Source organism: Cynocephalus volans, chromosome 1, assembly GCF_027409185.1.
Source record: "Cynocephalus volans isolate mCynVol1 chromosome 1, mCynVol1.pri, whole genome shotgun sequence".
Classification (NCBI taxonomy): Eukaryota; Metazoa; Chordata; class Mammalia; order Dermoptera; family Cynocephalidae; genus Cynocephalus; species Cynocephalus volans.
In genome coordinates, this window is record NC_084460.1 from 189,268,355 (window position 1) to 189,289,579 (window position 21,225).

The following is a 21,225-nucleotide window of genomic DNA, read 5'->3' on the forward strand; positions in this document are numbered from 1 at the left end:
CACTATTAGCAGCACGTGTTTTGGTGTCAGTGGTGACAGTCTGCTTTTGCTAGACATGCAAGTCTCTTGGATCAGTATATCCAATTCCTTGTTTATTTCAGGGGAACTTCCTTGTTTTATACCCACATACGTGTGAAGGTAAATGCTTTCATGAAGTATAAGACACATGCAGGAAAGTTCACAGATCTTGAGTGTAGAGATTGATAATTTTCACAAAATCAGACAACCAGCCTCTGCATCAATAGGCAGAAGCCCCCCTGGACCCCCTGTGGCCACCTCCCCAGGGAAACCACTACTTTGGCACACTAAGGACACGTCCTTCTTCCTTTTGTTGGCTGGGGACAAACCATCAATAAATGCCTCAGCTAGCAGGAGCCAAAACCTAAACCAACCAGCCTGGGCCTCGGCTCTGGCTTTGAAACAGCCCTGCCCATCCCCCCAGAGGAAGGAAGCAGCTTGCCTATCTGTACCCTGTGCTTCAAGTTTGGAAAATGCAGTTACAATCAGGCCTGGTTTCCCCAAATTCTCGAGTCCAGGTAGCTCATCTCCACTCTACTGTTGTGGAAACCAAGTCCTCTGGAAGGAAGGCAGAGTCTGACCCTTGATGTCAGGATGCCCTCAGCCCCTGAGCCCACAGACCAGAGGGTCTCACCTCTGTCTACACATCTTCAAGGAGAGCAGCAATCAGATCCAGCAGTGTCAGAGTGTGAAGTGGCTGCAGGACTAGACAGGGAGAAGACGTTTCTGATGGTCAGGGTGGCTCCCTGCAGCCCCTCGCTCCCTCTGCCTGTGGGCATCATCCTGTCCCAGCAGTAGCAGCCAGGCAAGCACAGGCTATTTGTAGAGTGCTGGCAGGTGCCAATCATCCTGTATTTCTGGTTCTAGAGCCATGCATGTGGCCTGGCTGGAAAAGCAGCTGCATGCTTGGACGATGTCTCCAGGCTCTGAGTTTGTTCATTCAAGATGCTCAGGTGTTGTCAGTGTTCCTAAGACCATGCTCAGTTTCAATGATCTGCTATAAGGACTTGCAGAACTCAGAAAAGTCACTAAACTCACAGTTATGGTTTATTACCAATTAAAATCAGCCCAGGTAAAATGTGCATAGGGCAGACAGAGTCCAGGAGAGAGACCAGGAGTAAGCTTCTGGCCATCCCCTCCCCATGAAGGTATAGACAGGGCCTAGTTCTCCCAGCAACAACATGTGACATCATGCTCAGAGCACTGCCACCTAGGGAAGCCCACCCCAGCCTTAGTGTCCAGGGTTTTTACTGGGGTCTGTCACGTAGACACAGCTGACCACCTGCGTGGCTGACCTCAGTCTCCAGCCCCACCAAAGGTTGAGCTCATGCTGCATGGTCCAAGAACCTACCCTAAATCACATTGTTGGGCTGTCTGGCATGGCCCAAGCCCCAGGTAAACAAAGACATGCCCGTCAGGCAGGATGTTCCTGGGCTCAGAGGTCACTCCCAGGGCCAAGCCTGTCTGTGGAATGTGCAGGATGTAGACAGCTTTGGTGTGCTGAGCGACCCTCTACTGTGCAACAGGGATTTGTTAAAAGGGAAGGAAACATGGCTCCTCCCTCCCTGAAGGAGCCCTTCCCTCACATCAGCCCGCACAGCACAGGGTCCTGAAACCAGACAAGACAAAGACGTTGGCAGGCCCAAGCCAAGGGAAACGATGCTCATAACTGCACTTTACAAAGTCTGATGACCGGTTCTACAGAGTCCCCAGAGTTCCTGGATGGACAACCTCAAGCCACAGCTGTGTCATTTACGACTGGATGACCTGGGCCCATTGCTTGACACGAGTTCTGTTTCCTCATCTATGAAAGGGGCAGTGAGGCCCAACTGGGGGTCGTCATGGGGATACCTAAGCTCACCTGTCCAATGGACTCAGTGAGTGAACAGCTGCCCCAAAGGTCTAAGTCATCCCCATCTGGTAGCGACCACCATTTCTCCGCCATGACTTCAAACCCTGCACCTCGCCGTTATCACCACTGTCTTCATCAAAATGGACAGACACAAAACCTGGGCCGACTTCCTCCTCCTGCCTGTGGCTTTGTACGGCACTTGTAGCCTTACCCACGCATGCAGCTGCTGTGTAGAGGAGAGCGTGGATCTGAGTTTGGGGAAGAAAAACACAGTACGCGCTAAGAAGGCAAGTGCTTTTGTAAGTAAACACTGAAGAACAGGGATTGAGTGTCAGGTTCACATCACAGGAATGAGCTTGAAACTACCTCAAATGACTGACAGCCGGCTGCTGGAGGACCACTGCTCCTGAGTGGCCTCACACTCTAAGCAGAAGTTCATCCACTCTGTAAACATCTGTTGAGCACCCACCATGTGCCAGGGCCACCGGTGAGAAGAGCCCTTACTGCTGTCAAGTTTTCTGGCTCTGGAGCAGGGACAGGATCCTATGGGACAGGAGGGGGAGGAGGAGGGGCAGGTGTCCAGGAGACCCTCCCAAGTGGGCCACGGGAGCTGACCAAGCTGCAAGGACAGTGGTTCAGCTCAGCACAGGGCTGGTGGCTGAGGCAGCAGGCAGAAAGACAGCTGCATGGTCAGGACGCGCAGCCCCGGGTCCTCGTCTGTAACTGGGCTATGATCGGTCCCTCCTCATGGGGTTGTAGCAGGTCCCAGTACTTTGCTACTAGTAGCAGGAGACAGCGTGTGACAAGGGTGAAAGCTGGAGACAGGAGACAAATCCCAACCCTGCCACCTGCTGTGCCTCAGGAGTGGGCAGTGGAGGCCAGGAGGGTAGTGGCCAGGCTGTGACAGTCTTTGTGAGCTCTGGGGAGGGGACTGGACTCCATTTGGGAGTCATAGAGGGGTGTGGGGCAGGGAAGTGGCCCCGCCATCAGTTCTGCACTCCTGGAAGATGAGTGATTCTCGTAGGAGCTTCCGTGAAACACGGCGTGACCCCTGCAGTGTGCTAAGGCGGGTGTGGGAGAGGCCGGCCGAGGCCCATCTGTGCCACAGGGTGCTCCAGTCTGCCCACCAGGGGCACTGCTGGACCAGCTGGACTGGCCAGCCAGAGCCAACCGTCACATCACAGTGTCATGTAACACAGGCTTCACTAAATAAAACAATATAAACTCATTAGAATGCTCAGCACTCGCCATGCCCTGGTGGCTTTACTACATCCTGCTGCCATCTGTGCCTTTGGGACTGTCTCCAACTGTGGTGCCCCAGGGTGAGACACCGTCTCTCAGTGATGTCACCATCTTGAACTCATACGGCAGAGACAAGCAAACGTTACACCTCAGACTTTTTCTTCCGAGAGCTATTGTTAGACATTCACTAGCACATCGCTGACCATGTGCTCTTGTAGTTAAGTAAAAAACAAATCATGTCAAGGACAGGCAGGGCTCTCCCCTGCAGACTACCTTTGTGTTGACTTGCAGCGGGATTGGGGGGCGGAAGGGAGGCAGGTTTGCTGGACACCCCATAGGGTCCAGCCCCGGCCATCCCTGTGAGCCCGCCCCACCTGGGGAGCCCAGGTGCCGACATCTGCTGAGTGCTATAAACCTGGTGTTCTTGGAGCCTCCCATGGCACCGGGTTCCAGCTGAGCCATGCCGGGTCTTCTCACCACAGAAACTCACTGAGATTATCCCCAAGTCGGCCGTCGGGCAGCTGTCAGAGGATTCCAGCAACGTGGTCCAGCTCATCAAGAACGCCTACAATGTGAGTCTCCCTTGGCTGTCCAGCCAGGAGAGGCTGCCTGGTAGGGGCAGTCATAGCCTCCTGCAGCCCCTGCAGGGACCACCCTCAGGGCTTCTGGACCCACTGGCCTGGCCACTGCCCACAAGGCGTGGCACGTGCTGCCCCAGGCCCCCACCTGGACACTCCAGGCCCTCTTCATTCTGGGCTCTTCTCTGCTGGTCTCCATGGAGAAGGGGGGATGGACTGCTGGGATAGAGGATGCACCCAGGGTAGGAGAGGCCCCAGAAATCACCACGGTGGACTTGGCACTACAGAGACACCCTGAGGTGGGGTGTCTTGCATATCAGCTCCCCCAACCTATCCTGGGCAAGCCCAGGAGAAGCCCTTATCCCTCTCCTCCCCCTGGCAGGAGGACCCAGGGCCACTCCCTTTGGGGAGTAGTATCTCTCTTTGTCTCTCTCTATATCTCTCTGTCCATCTGACTCTGTTTCTGTCTCTGTCCCGTCCCTCTAAGTCTCTGTCTCTCTGTCTTTCTCTGTCTCTGTCTCCATCTCTCCCATCACTTGAACAATTTACCCAGCTCCCACCCTGCACTGGGAACTGGGGACAGGGATGGGAAGCAGTTCCAGCCCCATTCCCGTGGGGCGTATGCCCTGTCCTCTGTGTTGGCCCTGCAGCTGGCCTGTCTGGAGGAAGGACAGTGGCCGCCCACCCACCGTCCTGCACCCCTGGTGTACGCATGTCACTAAGGGATGCTGGGGATGGAAGGGTGATGAGAGAGAGAGCTGGGTGCACAACGCTGGCCCGGCAGGGGACCATGGAACAAGCTAAGCCCCGTCTCCCCACAGAAACTCTCCTCCAGGGTCTTCCTGGACCACAGCACCCTCCCCGACACCTTGAGAGTCACCTATGACTCCTTCTGCAGCAACGGAGTGCGGCACATGGGCCAGCCCCGTGGGGACTGTGATGGCGTGCAGATCAACATCCCGGTGAGCCTGAGCCCTGGCGACCCTGGAGAAGGGTGTGCGCAGGCCAGCGAGGCTCACGAATGCCTGGTGGCCAGTTCTTCCCTCTAACGTCCTCTCGCTGAGGCCATGTTGGCAGAGGACACAGGAAGGGCGCCTGCAGTGTCACACTTTCCAACAACAGAAGCACCCTGAGCTCCTGGAGGCACCCAGTGTAGACAGACCACCCAGCAGTGACAGTGCCCCCTGGGGGAGGATGTAGGACACATGGAGCAGGGCGCACCACACATCTGGGTTGGTTTTCCTGATTTTTGTCCTTTTTTCTTTTAGTTTTTTCACAAAAACATTAAGACAGGGACCACACAGATGATCCGAAATAGGCATGAAGCTATTTCCCTAATATTTTAAGTTTAAATTTATTACTCAATGATTCAATTTTCTTTTTTGCTGTGAATATTCAGAAAAATACTTGCTCTCATTGCATTTTTAACATGACATTTGAATTCCTTCAAACATGCTACTTACTAAATGTTGCATGTGAATTTTTACCAAAGAATTCCCTTTACACTGAGTGATCTACATGGCAATCTATTCAATTTTATTCTACTTTGCCGATTGCTGGTCATGCATGTTGCTGATGTTTCTGCTCTATCTTAAGGTACCAGGTAGAAATCCATTAAGATTTATTTTAGATGTGGCTCGGCTGTGACAACCCAGTGCTCCCCGCAGCCAGCACTGGCGCTGCTTTGCATGCACCACATGTGCGGCAGGGACCTGCTCCGCTGGGGCCAAATGTGCTTGGCTGCGTGGATTTCTCCCTGGCTGTGACTTTTACCCTTCACCCAGGATTAGGGTATAGTGCCACGTCCAGGACCAAGGACTTCCTGTTGGGTCTGGCATCATAGTATATGGGACTTACAGACAAAATACACAGACAAATTGTCCCCCACAAAGTCACTTTAAAATCCCTCTTACTGCCCAAATATAAAAGGTCTTCTGAACACATTCCTGCTCCCACAGTAGGAGCTGCCCAGGGATCGCGGTGCTGGCCAGTGTTGAGCACCTGGCAGAGCCCCACAGCCATGCTGCACCGAGTCCTGCCCTGCATCGCAGACCCTGGGCTTCGGGTCTCCTCCCCTTTTCTCTGTCTCCGCCCCATTTTGATCTGCTCCCCCAGGGCCCCTGCAGAGGCCAATGGGTGGGGGGACAATGGGAGCAGGATCGTGACCCTAGTCACCCAAGGGTTCCCACCTGATCTCTGCCCCCCACACCTTCCCCCCCAGATCACTTTCCAGGTGAAGGTCACGGCCACGGAGTGCATCCAGGAGCAGTCATTTGTCATCCGGCCACTGGGCTTCACGGACACAGTGACTGTGCGGGTCCTTCCCCAGTGTGAGTGCCGGTGCCGGGACCAGGAGTCCCGCAGCTTCTGCCGTGGCAAGGGTTCAGTGGAGTGTGGTGTCTGCAGGTGAGGCAGGTGCAGGCAGCCAAGGCACCCCACTTCCACCCCATGAGGCAGGTTTCTGCAGGTGAGGCGGAGGCAGGCAGCCACAGCACCCCACCCCCATCCCACAGGACAGGTGTCTTCAGGTGAGGCAGGTACAGGCAGCCACGGCACTAACCCCCAACCCAGAGCCCCTCCCTAAGCCCCTACCTGCTCTTGGTCCCAAGTCAGGGCATTCATCAGCAATGCCAACCTGGCTCTCCATTTCTCTGGCCTTGGTGGTCCAAGGCAGGGGGACCCTTAACTAGAGAATGGAGATTCATCTCAGGGTGCCAGGAGTACCCATGGGTGTGCCTGTAGCCGTGGAAAGGTCACTTGCTCTGCCCAGGCTTCCTTGTCCCCTATGGGCCTGCCTCTGTCTGACCTTGGTGACCCAGGGCCATTAGGCTGGCTCCACAGCCAGACCACCACCCAGCACAGATGACCACTCCCAGCAGCCTGGGCCCGGTAGGCCATCCCTCGGACCTGCACGCACAGACCCCAGACCCAGAGTGCAGTTGGCATGGGTGCCCCACCTCAGGCAGAAGGGCGGGCATGGATGTGCCGGGCAGTGAGATTTATACAGTGTGGGCTGGGGCGCTCCAGTAGGAACCCACAAAGGAATGTGCCCCACCTTCTCTTAGGAATATCCTTTTCCCATCGCTGTTCCCTCCAGTCCCCACGCCCCCTCCACTATAAGGTCCTCTCCTGGCGTTGGCCCCTCAGACATCACATGGTGAGGTTGTCAGGGGTCCCACAGCCCTCACATTCCTGTGATCCCCTTCAGTTGCACTGTTGCTAAACGTGATGGTGGCAACGGTGAAGACCTAACCCACTTACCCAGGGTCAGGTGCCTCCCTCCCAACTGTGTTCCCTTAAACGGCTGGGACAGCTCCACCAACTGCTCCGCATCTGAGAGATTGGGGAGACTGAGGCTCAGAGAGACATGGAGGTTGCAGGAGAGTAGGCAGAAGTGTGGAGGGGGTGGCCAAGTAAGAGATGGGACAGTCCTGCTGAGCGCTCACTTCTCCAGGCAGCTGACCTCACCCTTATGGCCCCATCCCAGGACACCAGGGCACTGTTGGTGATGTCCACCCCCAGCCCGCACCCTGTGCCCTGCCAGGCTGCCCGCCCTGGGGCACAGCCATCTCCCCATGCCCTCGCCCCGCCTGCTGCGGAGCCCAGAGCCACAGCCTGCCTGGCCAGAGCAGCTGGATCGGCCACCTTCTCGCACTGCTGACGGCTCCCAGCAGCTCTGTGATGGTGGTGTTCTCTGTGGCTGTCCCTGTGCTCTGTCTCAGTGCCCCCCTACAGTTGTCCCAGTGTGCAGCCCTGGGGCGCCTCAAACAGGACTGTGGGGATGACACAGTTGGGAACACCCGGGCCGTGGGTCAGCACATGCCCTGCAGTGGTCACGCAAACGCTCTGCCCCGCAACCTCTTCCTCTGGGAGGCAGGACAGCCCATCGCAGGTCATCTCTGAGGATGCCTGGGAGTGCCCTTGGTGCCTGCATGCTGGTGGCGTGGTTACTGTCTTCTGTGTCATACTCAACCCCTTGTCCCCACATCCTCTGCCAACCTGCCCAGTCAGTGCACAAACGCAGGCAGCGGCAGACAAGAGTTGGAGGGAACTGTGGCTTGGTGGCAATGCCTGGTCCCCACCAGCCACTTGAGACCCTGGGGCAGGTGGGAGCAGGCAGTGGCCATGAGCAGAGCTTACAACACAGCTCCCTGCTGGGCCTGTGGAGCTACCACTCACGGGCTGAGGGCAAGAGTCTGCTTTGTCTCTGGGGAGGTCCTGGGGAGGGGACACAGCTCTCTGCCGGCTGGATGCTCAGGACCGGCCCACACTCAGTTCACACCATGCATTCAGAGCACCTTCCAGGAAAGAAAACACAGCGAGCAGCAGTAGATGTTTTCAACCAAGGCGAGGGACCCGGCAGGAAGGGGTGGCTGTCCCGCATCGCGGGGGAAGGACCTGACCACGGAGCCCCTCCCGCCCTCAGGTGCGACGCTGGCTACACCGGGAAAAGCTGTGAGTGCCAGACGCATGGCCGGAGCAGCCAGGAGCTGGAAGGCAGCTGCCGCAAGGACAACAACTCCGTCATCTGCTCCGGGCTGGGGGACTGCATTTGCGGGCAGTGCGTGTGCCACGCCAGCGACGTGCCTGACAAGCTGATCTTCGGGCAGTACTGCGAGTGTGACAACGTCAACTGCGAGCGCTTCGACGGCCAGGTCTGCGGCGGCAAGGGTGAGCGTCCCGGGGACAGACCGGGCAGGGCAGTGCAACCGAGGGCGGGGGCGACCCTCCTCCCTGCCGCCTCACTGTCTGTGAGGGTCAGGCGTCCTCATGGGGTGGGTCCCCCGGAAACGGCGGTCACAACCCGATCAGGGGCCCCTAGTCACAGTGGGCAGCTGGAGGCCCAGACCGTCCAGGACGTAGCTATGTCGCTGGTGGGGGCCAGGAGGGCCTGGCGGGGGGTCCCGGTGGCCTTTGCTCAGGCCCGGTCGCCTATGGGAGGTGCCCCGCGGGCTGCAGGAGGGGGCGACATGCAGGGAGCGGGGCGGTGGGCAAGGCTGGATACGCAGGGCTCGTGGCGACCCGGCCCCGGCAGGTAGGTGAGTCTCTGGTGGCCCCGCTGTTCCCCAGAGAGGGGGCGCTGCTCCTGTGGCAAGTGCCACTGCAGCGAGCACTACGAGGGCTCGGCGTGCCAGTGCTGGAGGTCCACCGAGGGCTGCCTGAACGCGCGGCGCGTCGAGTGCAGCGGCCGCGGCCGGTGTCGCTGCAACGTGTGCGAGTGCGACGTGGGCTACCAGCCGCCCTTGTGCGCGGAGTGCCCGGGCTGCCCCTCGCCCTGCGGCCGGTACATGTAAGTGTCCCGTCCCGGCTCACCTGGGAGTCCCCGGCCAACACCCACTGCTCGCGCGTGGTCCCTCGGCGCGCCCGGGCGGGGGAGGGGGCCTCCGGCCTGCGTGTCCTCTGGAGCCCTCGGGTCGGGGGTCCGAGCCCACCGGCGCTGCTCTCCAGCCTCGCCTCATCCCCACCGCATCCAGGCCCCCGAGGGAGGCCCCACCTGGTGCGCGCCTCCCCCCAAATCCCCCCTCCCCGGCCTACCAACCCAGCGGCCCCGCGCACCTTCCTGCCACCACGCGACCCCCACGCCGTCCCCGCCCCCGCGTCCTCTCCCGCACGCCCCACCCCGCGCCTCGCCCGAGCTCAGGCTGCGGCTCCGGCTCCTCGCAGCTCCTGCGCCGAGTGCCTGAAATTCGACAAGGGCCCCTTCGGGAAGAACTGCAGCGCGGAGTGTGCGACCTTGAAGCTGCGCGACAGCCCTGTGAGGGGCAGGACGTGCAAGGAGCGGGACTCTGAGGGCTGCTGGATGACCTACACCCTGCAGCAGCGGGACGGGAAGGACAGCTACTACATCCACGTGGACGAGAGCCGAGGTGAGGCCCCCGGGTCTCCGCAGAGGAGGGTGCTGCGGGGGAGGGGTCTGTCGTCCACCTCAGGGGGCCTCCGGGACATCCTCGGGGCTCCTCCTTGGGAGACAGCACTGGGGGACAGGACTGCTGGAGGTCCACACGGCCAGGCCGTGTTAGTTCCCGCTTGACAGCGAGGGACAGAGGCTTGGATCCGCGGGTCCCAAGGACTGCATCAGGGTCACCTGTGGGGATCCGGAAGTCCACCTGATCAGATCAGCCGGGAGGGTCTGAGGGGAGCCAGTCACCGCTGTCTCCCAGTCGCTGTTAGCGAGTCTGTCCGTTCATTCTGCTCCTTCCCTACCACCCACCCCCAGTTCCACCCCCAGGGATGGCTGCTGGTGCATCATTTATGCATCAGTGCCTGACATGGGGTGGGGCTGCGCCAGGGCCACAAGGAGGCAAAGAAAAGGGGTGGTCCCAGAGGTCAGAGGCCACCAGGAGGGGAAGGCTGGGAGTGTCTAGTGGGGTACTGGAAGGGTGTGTGGTGGGGCAGTTGGTGGGGTCATGCCAAGGCCCCATGCGTCCTGGGAGTGTGTATTAGTACATTTTTCATTGGTTATAACCAAATATGTGAAACTGGCCATTTATAAACAGAATTTATTTTTTACAGTTTTGGAGACTAGGAAGTCTACAGTCCAGGGGTGCATCATGGCAAGGGCTGAGCAAGAGCACCTCCTCTCCTTATAAAGCCACTAGTGCCACTCCTATGATAAGCCATTCATCCATTAGCCATTAATCCATCAATGGATTAATCCATTCAGGAGGACCCACCAGGACTCCTTGCAGGACTGAGACCTGGGAAACCGTGGAAGGCGGGTGGGGCTCAGGCCCTCTGGGGACGGGCCTAGAGCTCCCAGCTCATTCACAGCTGGGGGCTGCAGAGTCTGGCACGCCAGGGCGATGGCCCTGTCTGGGTTACTTTGATGGAGAGGTGTGGGTTTATGTCTGGTTTGGGGCAGCCTTGGCCAAGTTACTTCACCCCACAAGCACAACAGTCCCCCTGGAAAGGCCAGGATGCAGGACAAGGCACACAAGAAAGTCAGTGCTGCGGGGCAGGCAAACGGGTTCGTGCAGAGCACTAGTGCCACTGTGCCATGGTCAGGGACTGGGGCGCGGCCCACTGCAGCCCAGAGCCTTCATGCTCAGGAGGTGGCCAGCACCACTGCTGTGGGCCCTGGACTCTGTCTGCTCATCCTGCAGCTGCCTCTCCCATGACGCCATTACCAGGGTGAGCGGGGACCTTGTGAGTTTTTGCTCCTCAACTCTGCTGGGACATGAGGGGTTCCTCAGGAACCATTTCCTGCTCTGAGTATTAATGCAGTATCTGTGGGTTTGGGGGACCAGGTAATTAGCTGTCCTGGCAGGTGGTGACCGCCAATTGGGAGGCTGGTATCTCGTCCAGCCTCTGCCCTGGTTAGGCGGTGACCTGGGCCCCACCTTCTTTGTGAACAAGGGGCTTTGCCAGGTGCTTTGGGTCTCATCCGCAGCCACAGGGCCTGTCCTTGTTTCCAGCAGGGGCCAGGCTGGGTTCTCTCATCAACCCGTCGCCATGAGCCTGGGCAGTGGGAGCCTCTGTCCTACTGAGCATTGTGTGGTGACTGCACCTGGGGTCACACACCAGCCAGGCGAGGCGGGGAGGGACCAGCACTCTGGTGCCTGTGCTTCCTCCTCAGAGTGCGTGAAGGGCCCCAACATCGGCGCCATCGTAGGGGGTACCGTGGCAGGCATTGTGCTGATTGGCGTCCTCCTGCTGGTCATCTGGAAGGCCCTGACCCACCTTAGTGACCTCCGGGAGTACAAGCGCTTCGAGAAGGAGAAGCTCAAGTCCCAGTGGAACAACGTAAGTGGCCGTTCCTGGGGGTCCCAGGCAGAGGGACACATGCCTCATGTACCTTGCAACCTCTCACTGCGGGAGGCTGTGGACGCTGGTGTGTGGCTGCACACCGGCCACCTCACCCCACAGCTCATGTCCACTGCTGTGGACCAGCATGGTCACCGTGGCTAGAGCCCTGGGAAAGCCGCCCCAATCTGGCTCTTCCTCAAAGTGATACTTCTGTATTGACCTCAGGGAGAAAAATTGGGCTCCCGAGAATCTCTCTGCACTAACAAGTCCTTGTATGCATTTCCCACCAGGATAACCCCCTTTTCAAGAGTGCCACCACGACGGTCATGAACCCTAAGTTTGCTGAGAGTTAGGAGCACTTGGGGAAGACAGACGGTCAGGACTGGCCAGATGGGACCCCTGGACCATACCTTCTCCACCATACGACCATGACATGGTTAACCACTCTTGACATAAACACAATCAACCAGAAAATCACCGTGCTTTCACGTGGTGATCACGTGGACTCATCAAGAGGGACATCCATATAGTCTTGCGCTAGAGACTTGAGAAGGGAATGCTTACGTCCTACAGGCAGATACACATTTCCCTGTGTGAAAGCTGGGACAGGAGTTGGATTAAAGGTGGCACAGATGTATCTATATTTAAACTAATCAGGGTACAAAACTACATTGCATTGATTATACTGTAAGCCAATTGTGTATAGAAAAAAATAAAATAAACTTTCGTACAGGCTGTCCATGGAAACTGGGCTCTGTGGTTGCTCCCCTCCCCTTCCACCAGGGGCAAGGTGGGCTAAGTGCGAGTGGGCTTGTCCCACCTGCTGCCTGCTGCTCTGAGGAGATGGATGGACTTCCGACCACAGGCCACTTTCTGTTTGCTTTTCTCCTTCCCTGCCTGTTGGCTCAAGCATATAGATCCCCTCTCCCAGCTCTCTGTCCCAAATCCTAGGCAGCTTCCCAGAAACAGGTGGTAGCTGCACAGAAGAGGGCTGCTGCTGCGCTGGCCAAAGCAAGCCGGGAAACGGGTTCTCTCTCTCCTCTGCCACTGTCTCCTCCTGCCCATCAGGTGCAGGCCTGCTCCTGGGAGAATGGGAGGGTGGGTGGAATGCAAGCCAGGAGGAGAGTTTTAAAAGAAGCATCTTTCTCATTTTTGGGGGGGCAACCTGTATGTCGCCATTGATCCCATGTCATGTGATCAGTGAATGAGCCAAAGTCGTGTGTAATTACAGCATATGGCAGTATCCGAGGGTGATGCTAACCTACACAGGACTAGCCAGTATGTGTGCCAACCAATCAGAACAGCTGAAGCAGGCCCTGGAATGAGCGGGGCCTGGGGGCCCTTTGGGGTGGGGAGGCCCAGGGTACCCAGTGTGCAGTGTTTGACCTGCTCTGCACCACGGTGTTCTTTTTGTCTCAGGTCTGTATTACACAGATTGACTCAGGCCAGTAGACGTGAGTGTGGCTGCTTTTCTGTGCGTCTATATTTGTGTATGTAAACATATTTTCAGAAGACACTTGCCCTCCCTTTTTTAAAAAAAATAACAATTCTTTGTTTAAATTCAAGCAAAACTATTAATTAAACAACATCCATTCATTCAAAAATTACTTATGGCATACTGCTATGTGCCAGGCAGTGTGGATGAAACAGAGTGAGGATAGATCTGTTTCTCATGGGGATTACACAAAACAAGCATGCAGGCCAGGACACAATTAAACCTGTGTGTGCTGCCAAGAACAAGCACATGGCATGTAACTTAGAGCAAGATTTAAAGAAATAGACCTGAGTACCTCACCCACTAAATTCCAATTGCTAGCACTGCTGCTGGTCACTTCTGCCCACCTCGCTCTGTGGGGAGGAAGCTCTTCCTGCTGTGGCTGACCTGAGGCTCTCGCTTGGTCCAGCTCAGAGCTGCTCTGACAGCGGCAGCCTGTTTGTGAGTCTCAGAGACATCACCTCCTGCCCTGAGCGGCCTATCCCACTGAAGGCAGCAATCCTCTTCCCAGGCATCACACCTCTACCTCTGCCCAGCCATGAGTGTGGAGAAGGTTGGTGTCACCCCACCTCCCCCATCCCAGCTTAGACCTTTCAGCCAGCAAACACGTGTCATTCATTCCCCACTTTGGAGACTCGCCCTATGCTAGGGTCTGAATGTTTGTGCCCCCACCCCAAATTCGTATGTTGAAATCTTCACTCCTAGGGAGATGGTTTTAGGAGGTGGGGCCGTCGGGAGGTGATGAGACATGAGGGTGGATGGAACCTCTTGACTGGGATTCATGTCCTTATAAAAGACCACAGAGAGCTCCCCTGTCCCTTTACTGTGTGAGGACACAGGGAGAAGGCGCCATCTATGAACCAGGAAGCCGGTCCTCACCAGACACCCATCTGCCTGTCTCTCGATCTTGGATCCAGCCTCTAGAGCTGTGAGAAATACCTTTCTGTTGTTTGTAAGTTACACAGTCTAAGGTATTTTGTTGTAGCATCCCAGGGTACTGAGACAGCCTATTTGGAAACAAGCATGTTTGGAGTAGAATAAGCAAAGGTTAACTTGCAGTCCAATTAGTGGTGCCAAGTCCTTCCACATCTGAAAAAAGAATAAGACTTTATTTTATCTACCTGAAATGTTAAAAACCAATTGAACAAAATCAAATCATTTCAGACAAAGTTGGGCCACAGGTTATCCTCATCTCCCCACCCTGTAAACATTGGTGACTCTGAGTGTACCTGGTCTCAGCCTTTCTCTCACCAGTGCCCTCCCAGGTGAGCGTATCTCACACATGGTCTGCACGCCACAAGTCCCCACTCTCTGGACTCCAGTCCCTTGCAGATGCCTCCAACCCTTGTTACACACAGGCACTGTGGAAGTAGCACATCCAAGGGGAGCCTGGTATCTTCCCCCAAACTGTTCTCCTTCCTCTGGGGTCCCCTTGGTGGGCACCTCCAGCCCCTTTGCAATGCAGCAATGTCTACACAAACACAGGTGCACAAACTTCCCTTTCTTACAAAACAGGGTTGGATTTCTCTCTTGCTGCCCACCCCACCCTTATCCCCATACCTCTGGCTGGAGCACGTCGGCTCTCTGTCAACCAGTGCTGGCAGCACCTCCCAGCCTCAGCAGCACCCTCATTTGCCCTTTGTTTCTTCGGATGTACCACAGTTTATCCATTCCTATGAGGATACCTTGGTTGCTCCCATCTGGCTCTGACTGATTACATAATAATATAAGATGCAGGGTTTTTCTCCTCTCACTGCTGACAGATGAAGGTAAATGACTCAATGTCTTGGCAGAAATTACTGACAACAATCTTGTTTTCAAGCTGCTATAGAACCTGGCTAGCTTGAGTTCAGAATTTCCTCAAGAATCATGTTCAAGTGTCATCTTCTGGGAGACTTCCCCTGACTCCCAGAGATGAGTGGTTTCTTTCCTCGGGTGTCTGATGCATCGTGTGTCTGCTGTTCTCTAGGCTGGGAAGTCCATGGTCCACGGGGCGCATCTGGTGAGGACTTTCTTCCTGATGATGCCTCTCTACAGTGACACAGGGCATCACGTTACAAGATTCACAAGAGTGAGAGAGAGCTTGCCTTCCTATTTTAAAGACAGGCTTTGAGACCTAATTAGGGTAGCATATTTAAGCTAACTTGGTGTTTGTGTTTAGAGTGTGGCACCTTTCAGTGAACTAACATTGTGTGGGTTCTGTTTCATCCATTTCTAAGCAAGCCTCCCTTGTGTGCTGTTCGTGCCTTTCAGCAGTTTCTTCTTTGTCTGGTCACAGCGTCCAGAGGACCTGGATTAGTCTTAGGATGCTACTAACTCCACCACTCAGTTGGGACCAGCTGGCCACCACCCTATCCCTGGAGTCCTCAAAACTTAGCTCTCCTCTGCCTCCCTTGAGTGGGGCTCAGAGGGGAGGGAACAATGGCCACTTTCAGGGATGTGTGTAAAGAACCCTGAGCTGTGCCAAAGCAGCTCACAGCCCTGAGCAGAATTCAGTTCTGAGCTCCACTTGGTCCTACCTGGGAGCTCAGGACACAAGCAGGCCGCTGAGCACAACCGCAGTTGGTGAATGTCCCACTGTTAGCACAAGAAGCCACTTACCCTGGGAAACCCCTCAGTCTGGGAAAACTGGGACCATTGGCCACCCTAGCAGGGCCATTGCATACTGGGAATGGGCACAAGTGGGAGGCATCTGCTTTGGGACGACTGCTTTTATTGTAAAATTCTAACTGTGTGAGGGCCACTCACTGTATGTGGCCTGGGACCCTTCACCTGGGCAGGTGGGAGGAACTAGAAGTGGCCAGGTGCTCCATCGCTGCCCACACTGGGGACACTTCTGTTTTGCAGAAAGTTTTTACTTTCATTTAGGTTCAAACGGCTCATTGCTAAAAGAAACCACTCATCACACTAATAAGCCAGTTTATGATATTTACTAAGATACAGCAATAAGCAAGTAAGCAAAGAAAGCAAGATTGTGCAGGCATGTTAAAAAGAGAAGAGAAAAAAGAATCAAACAGTGTTTACATCACCAAATTGGGGAAACACCTACATCCAGATCCAAGCAGTGCTGGAAAGCCCCGTGAACAGTGAAATCCCAACTGGGATTGTCCCGGGCAGTACGTCCCCTACACGGGTGAGACTTCAGAGAGCAGTTTGGAGAAATCCTGCTTATATCACTCAGCTGCAGACTGATACCATTAGTCTGCATGCAAACATGCAGCTGTGGTTATTTCATTAATGCTTGGATCTTTTCTCACAAGTCTTCGGGATGTTCTTCAACCCTGGGAACTGTCCAGGTTCCCAAGGTCCAAGAAGCTCCAGGACTCACTTTCCTTCTTATCAGATGGTTACCAAGCACCTATCCCGGAGGCCTGCACACAGCTTCTGAGTCTGGCACATAGCCTATGCAGGGTCATTCTTCGGTCAGAGGCCTAGCAATGCCTCTGAAGCCTGAACAAGACTGTAAACCTTAATTTTCCCAACACCTTCCCACCTCAGAGGTCCTCAACCCCGCCTGCGCCTGGGAAGCTGTAGACGCCCCCACCCTGTGGAGGTGGATAGCATCGCTAGTTTTCAGTGTTCCCTGGGCCATGGTGTTATGTGGCCAGGGTGAGACCCACTGGTCTGGACAGCAGGGACAGCCTCCTGGGAACTTGCTACAGATGCAGATTATTGGCCTGGCCCCAGACCTGCGGAATCAGTGGCACTGCAGGTGAGCTTAGCAATCTGGGTTTTAAGATTCCTCCCATGATTCTGATGTACGCTATAGTTTGAGAACCACCAGATGAACTAAAAAATGAAGATCTAATTGTCAACATAAAGGTGTGGTCTGTGAGTAGAGGCTGCTGGGGTTATGCATGAGCAGCGTAGTGATGCTCTCTCAGCAAGGGGATGAAGGGAAGGTCACCCCAGGTAAGGCTTCCCAGATAATCAGAGGCCCTGACTCAGAGGGAGGGTGTCCAGCAGAGATCAGCTACCAATCTTGTGTGCCTTGGTTCTGATCCAGCCAGTCAGGTGATGGCCCAGGCTGACACTCAGAAGTGACCTCCACCAAGATGCACAGTAGGGACAGTTGCTATGAGGAAAATGGAGACAGACTGGTCAGGCTCCCTCACCTCATATCTAGCTGAGCATGATTCAGCCTGTCTGATGTAAATACACTGACTGTGCATGTGTGCCCAGGTGGCTATCTGACTCTAGTATAAAAGACAACCGCTCTGATCCACTGCGGGCTGAGCTTGCATCTGAATAAAGCATGTCAACCTTGCCAATGGCTCCTAGGATCTTTTTCCAACTACTTAGCTCACGACATGCATATGAGGGGTCTGTGACCCAGTCAGCTCAACGTGTTTGAAGAGTCTGGGACCCACCCTGACAGTTACCCTCAATCCTCTTGACATTTTCCAACCTTGTCCCAGGGGAGCTGAGCAGAGCTGGTGGCAACACTGGAGGAAGTAGCCCGAGGGTAGACCCTCAGCTCCATTTCTTCCTGGCTTCACGACCTTGAGCAAGTTGTGTTTTCTGTCTTGTTAAAAGGACGGGTGGAGGGGTCACCAAAGTCCCTGTTCCTGGAAGGACTCAGAGAGGCTGACACAGGAAGCACTTTAAGAATAACAACCACTTGCAAGGGAAGAGTGAGCAGTTTTTTGTGTTTTGGTCAAGAATGAATCACTGAACCCAAGGTGCCCCACGTGGCAGGGGCCAGATCCAAAACCCACACAGCCAACAGCCACTTGCAGCCCCATCGGAGCCATCTGTCTACTCAGGATGCATGTTCCAAACTGTCACTTAATCCAGCCATGGAAAATGGGCTCTGGCCTGTGGGCACAGCCCGCTCTCCCTCTATCCCTCCCTCTGCCCTAGAGCCCTGCCAAACCCTGCCTGTCCAAGGGCTCCCACAGACCCCAACCCCCAGCTTTCCAGCTCCCTTCCAAAGCACGTCCAGCATCTGAGGCCCTTGAGTGCTCCCTCTGTCCTCCCCATTGTTAATGATCTTGGTGGTTTAAAGTGATTTCCACTCAGGTAGAAGTCTCGCTCTTTTTGTGCAGCCGCTGCAAGAAATTCTCTAACCTACCAAAGAATGTACACGTAACAATGAAAAAATCGGACAGCATGGACACTTGACCACCAAATAAAAAACTCTGGTAAAAATCTTCAGCAGGTGACTCCAATATGCACAATTCTAGGGATGGGGCTGGGAATTCCAGAACTGTGGAATTTGGCCTCACCTCAAATGAACAGCTCTTTCCATGGCTCTGAGGTTCAGCTATTATTTTTCCTAAGCTGATTCCATTGTGAGTCTGTCCATCTAACTCCTTAAACATTTTCTTCTTGGAAAAACCTATGCGCCTTTACTTCCAGATGGCTCTATGTAATCTTTCTGTTTCTCTAAAAAGTCATTAGGGACTGGCTGGTCAGCTCAGTTGGTTAAAACACCATTTGTAACACGAAGGTCAAGGGTTTGGACCCCTGTTCCAGCCAACCGCCAAAAGAAAAAAAAAAAAAAATATATATATATATATATATATATATTATAGCTTGTACTTTCTGTATAATGTGCCATTGTGCCATTTGGGTCATTCCTATTAGCTCAAAGCTCTTTGACAATTAAACATATATCTGTGAATTCCAGATGCACCCTCCTCCTCCTGTTAAATCTTGACTCCTATGTGGATAAAACAGAAACTTGGCCTATAATTACTAAGTATTTTTTTGAACTTCTGTGCTGTTGAATTGTCCCAAAATTCAGTTGTATTTTAAAATGCCATTGCTGATGGCACTGTTTAAAATGTAATAGTTTTAAATGTAGTAGTAAAATGTTTACAAAGGTCCTTCAAGTATCATTAAATTAGAATTGTGTGATTGCATTATTAGGATAAAAAAATGTTTCAGAGGTATAGTCTAAAAGTCAGGCTTGTGTTTATTCTGTTTCTGCAAATGGATTTTTAAACATCTTTTTACATAATAGAAGATCTCAATGAAGATACAAAGTATTTGAACTGGGCGGTGGGGTCAGACACGCAGGTGACTGTCCTTAAGAGCACTTCACAGCGGATAGGAAGGAACTTCATCACTTTACCAGAGCACAGCAAAGCTGAAGACTTGCTTGTTTAGACACTCGCCATGCACACAGATGTGCCCACACCCTGCTGTCTTTGTGCAGGGCAGTCATGTGAGCTTCTGGTTAACCCTCTGTGCCAGACCTGAGGAGAGTCCACCTAGCACTCTGGGGACCTCTGTTAGTTCAGGTCTGCCCTAAAGGGGAGAAACAGGGAAGTTAACACTGGGCCAGGCCTACAACCCACCAGTGGTTTCTATGTGTGATCCTGTGATCTTATTTGCTTCCTCAGCTGTGACGTGAGCCATGGCTGATCTCCAAGTCTGAGTACCTGGCAAGGTCATGGAAGTAGGTACTGATGGAGTTGGGATGTAAGCCTGGTCTACCAGCTGCACAGCCCCTGAAGAGCCTTTCTCTGGCCCAGTGACCTTGGGCAGTTGCACCCCTCTGGGTCTGGTGTTCCATAACTGCCATGATGCGGCTGGACGAGGTGATGGTGCCTTAGGTCCTTGCACATGGAAGAAGGCAGGAATACACAGTGACCAGCAGTGCTCTCCTGGCCAGGGCACACTGCTGTCCACACTGACCCTGGGGGTGCAAGCAGGTTAAATTCTAACCACTTACGAGCCTCTCAGAGAGAGGAAGTACAGATGGCTTCACGGGCCACACAGTTGACTCTCAGCAAGCTGGAACAGAAGGATGGACGTAGAGCCCACAACCCCTGCCCAGAGTTCACCACATGCTTCCCCGAGGGTTAAGGTAGGTGTGGGGCAGCAACGGAACACGACCCAGCAATGCTGTTGGAGCCCTAAAGATCCAAGATGGCAGACAGCCCACCTGGGCAGACACCACACCTGCTGGATGCTGTTGCTGCCAGTGCCCCTGGAAAGCCATTGCCACTGCTGCTGGAGGCTGCTGTAAGCTGCTGCTGCTGCTGAAGAAGCTGAGGACGCTGAGGACTGAGCTCGCGTTGGAATGAACCTGTCAACTCTGCCAACGGCTCCCCGGATCTTTCCCAATTACCTAGCTCATGACCTGCATGTGAGGGGTCTGTGACCCAGTCTGTACAACGGGTTTGAAGGGTCTGAGCTCTAGCTCAACAGATGGGTCAACCCAACATCTCTCTTCAGGTCACCGGTGTTCCTGAACTCAAGGTGACTTCCATTTTCACCAGCATTTGATTTTGGGGTCCTTTGTTTGGGTGGGGGGGCAGGCAGCCGGACTCAGGTTCGGTGAAAAGACTTTGGCGAGCCTCCGCGCAGAGCTGCACACTGAGCGGATGCGGGCGGGCGCCCAGGCTCTCCTGGGGCGGGCAGCCGCCCCGCACACAGCGTCCCCGCGTGCGGACTTCTACACCAGACTGGCCTGGACGGGGAGAGCGCGGCGGGTGAGGGAGGAGCCGGGCGCAGAGACCGTCGGCCCAGCCATACAGGACCGAGCCCGCCCAGGCCTTCGAGTGATCGTCTCAGTCACACAAGCTCAGGACAACTCTGAGAGGACGATCGAAGTGAGGGTAGCTGAAGAGCTCAGTGAAGATGATCGAACACCAAGGTGCAGGGCTCGGAGCCCGGCCGGCGCCCAGCAGCGCTTCAGTAGGTGCAAACGGCCGGGCTCCGTCTTGGAACGGCCAGGAAGGCAAAGGCGCGGCCCCGCGGCTCCAGGATCCGTGGCCGGGGCGCTGGCGAAGCGCCTCACGCGGAATGGGCAGCTGGAGAGGCCAGCGTCCACTGGCCCGTCCCCGCCCTACACCGAGAGCCACCGGAAGACTCGCGCCCGCAGAGACCCTGTCGTTCGCCTCGGCCGCGCGGCAAAGCGCCAAGGGCACGGAGCCTTCTCTGCTGACGGTGGCCCCACGCGTCCCTCTCAGGGCCCGCCGTCGGCAGCATTAACAGCCCTGGGGGCCGCCGACGGGACCCTTGCCACCCTGGGTCAAGGCCACAGAGCCCCAACCCGGAACACCGCCCCGCTCTGGCACACTGCGCCTCATCTCAGTCCCGCCGCCTAACAGCCCTCCTGTGCCGCGCAGGCGCACTGAGCCGCAGCCCATTCTTTCAGCCCGTCTCCGCGCAGGCGTGCTGGGCTTCAGCCAGCCCCTCAGCCCTCCTCCGCTGCGCAGGCGCACTGAGCCGCATCCGCGCCAGGAGGCCAGCTGCAGGGCGAGGGGGCGGGGCGATCTGGATTCCGCGCTGCGCACTCGCCTGGCCCCGCCTCGCCGGCCCACTTCCGGTCAGAGGCG

The 21,225-nt window shown here is 55.4% G+C and overlaps 1 protein-coding gene across 1 annotated transcript in view; it reads left to right on the forward strand.

Annotated features, from left to right (window-relative positions):
- LOC134370392 (integrin beta-2) overlaps positions 1 to 12,126 on the forward strand; it is a 35,304-nt gene extending 23,178 nt beyond the window's left edge. Inside the window, exons 9-16 of the mRNA XM_063087528.1 lie at positions 3,595 to 3,684; positions 4,512 to 4,652; positions 5,912 to 6,096; positions 8,117 to 8,361; positions 8,761 to 8,980; positions 9,355 to 9,557; positions 11,267 to 11,433; positions 11,727 to 12,126. Coding sequence (XP_062943598.1) covers positions 3,595 to 3,684; positions 4,512 to 4,652; positions 5,912 to 6,096; positions 8,117 to 8,361; positions 8,761 to 8,980; positions 9,355 to 9,557; positions 11,267 to 11,433; positions 11,727 to 11,789 — 1,314 coding nt within the window. The 3' untranslated portion in view covers positions 11,790 to 12,126. The remainder of the gene's footprint in view (positions 1 to 3,594; positions 3,685 to 4,511; positions 4,653 to 5,911; positions 6,097 to 8,116; positions 8,362 to 8,760; positions 8,981 to 9,354; positions 9,558 to 11,266; positions 11,434 to 11,726) is intronic.
- The last annotated feature ends 9,099 nt before the right edge of the window (positions 12,127 to 21,225 follow it).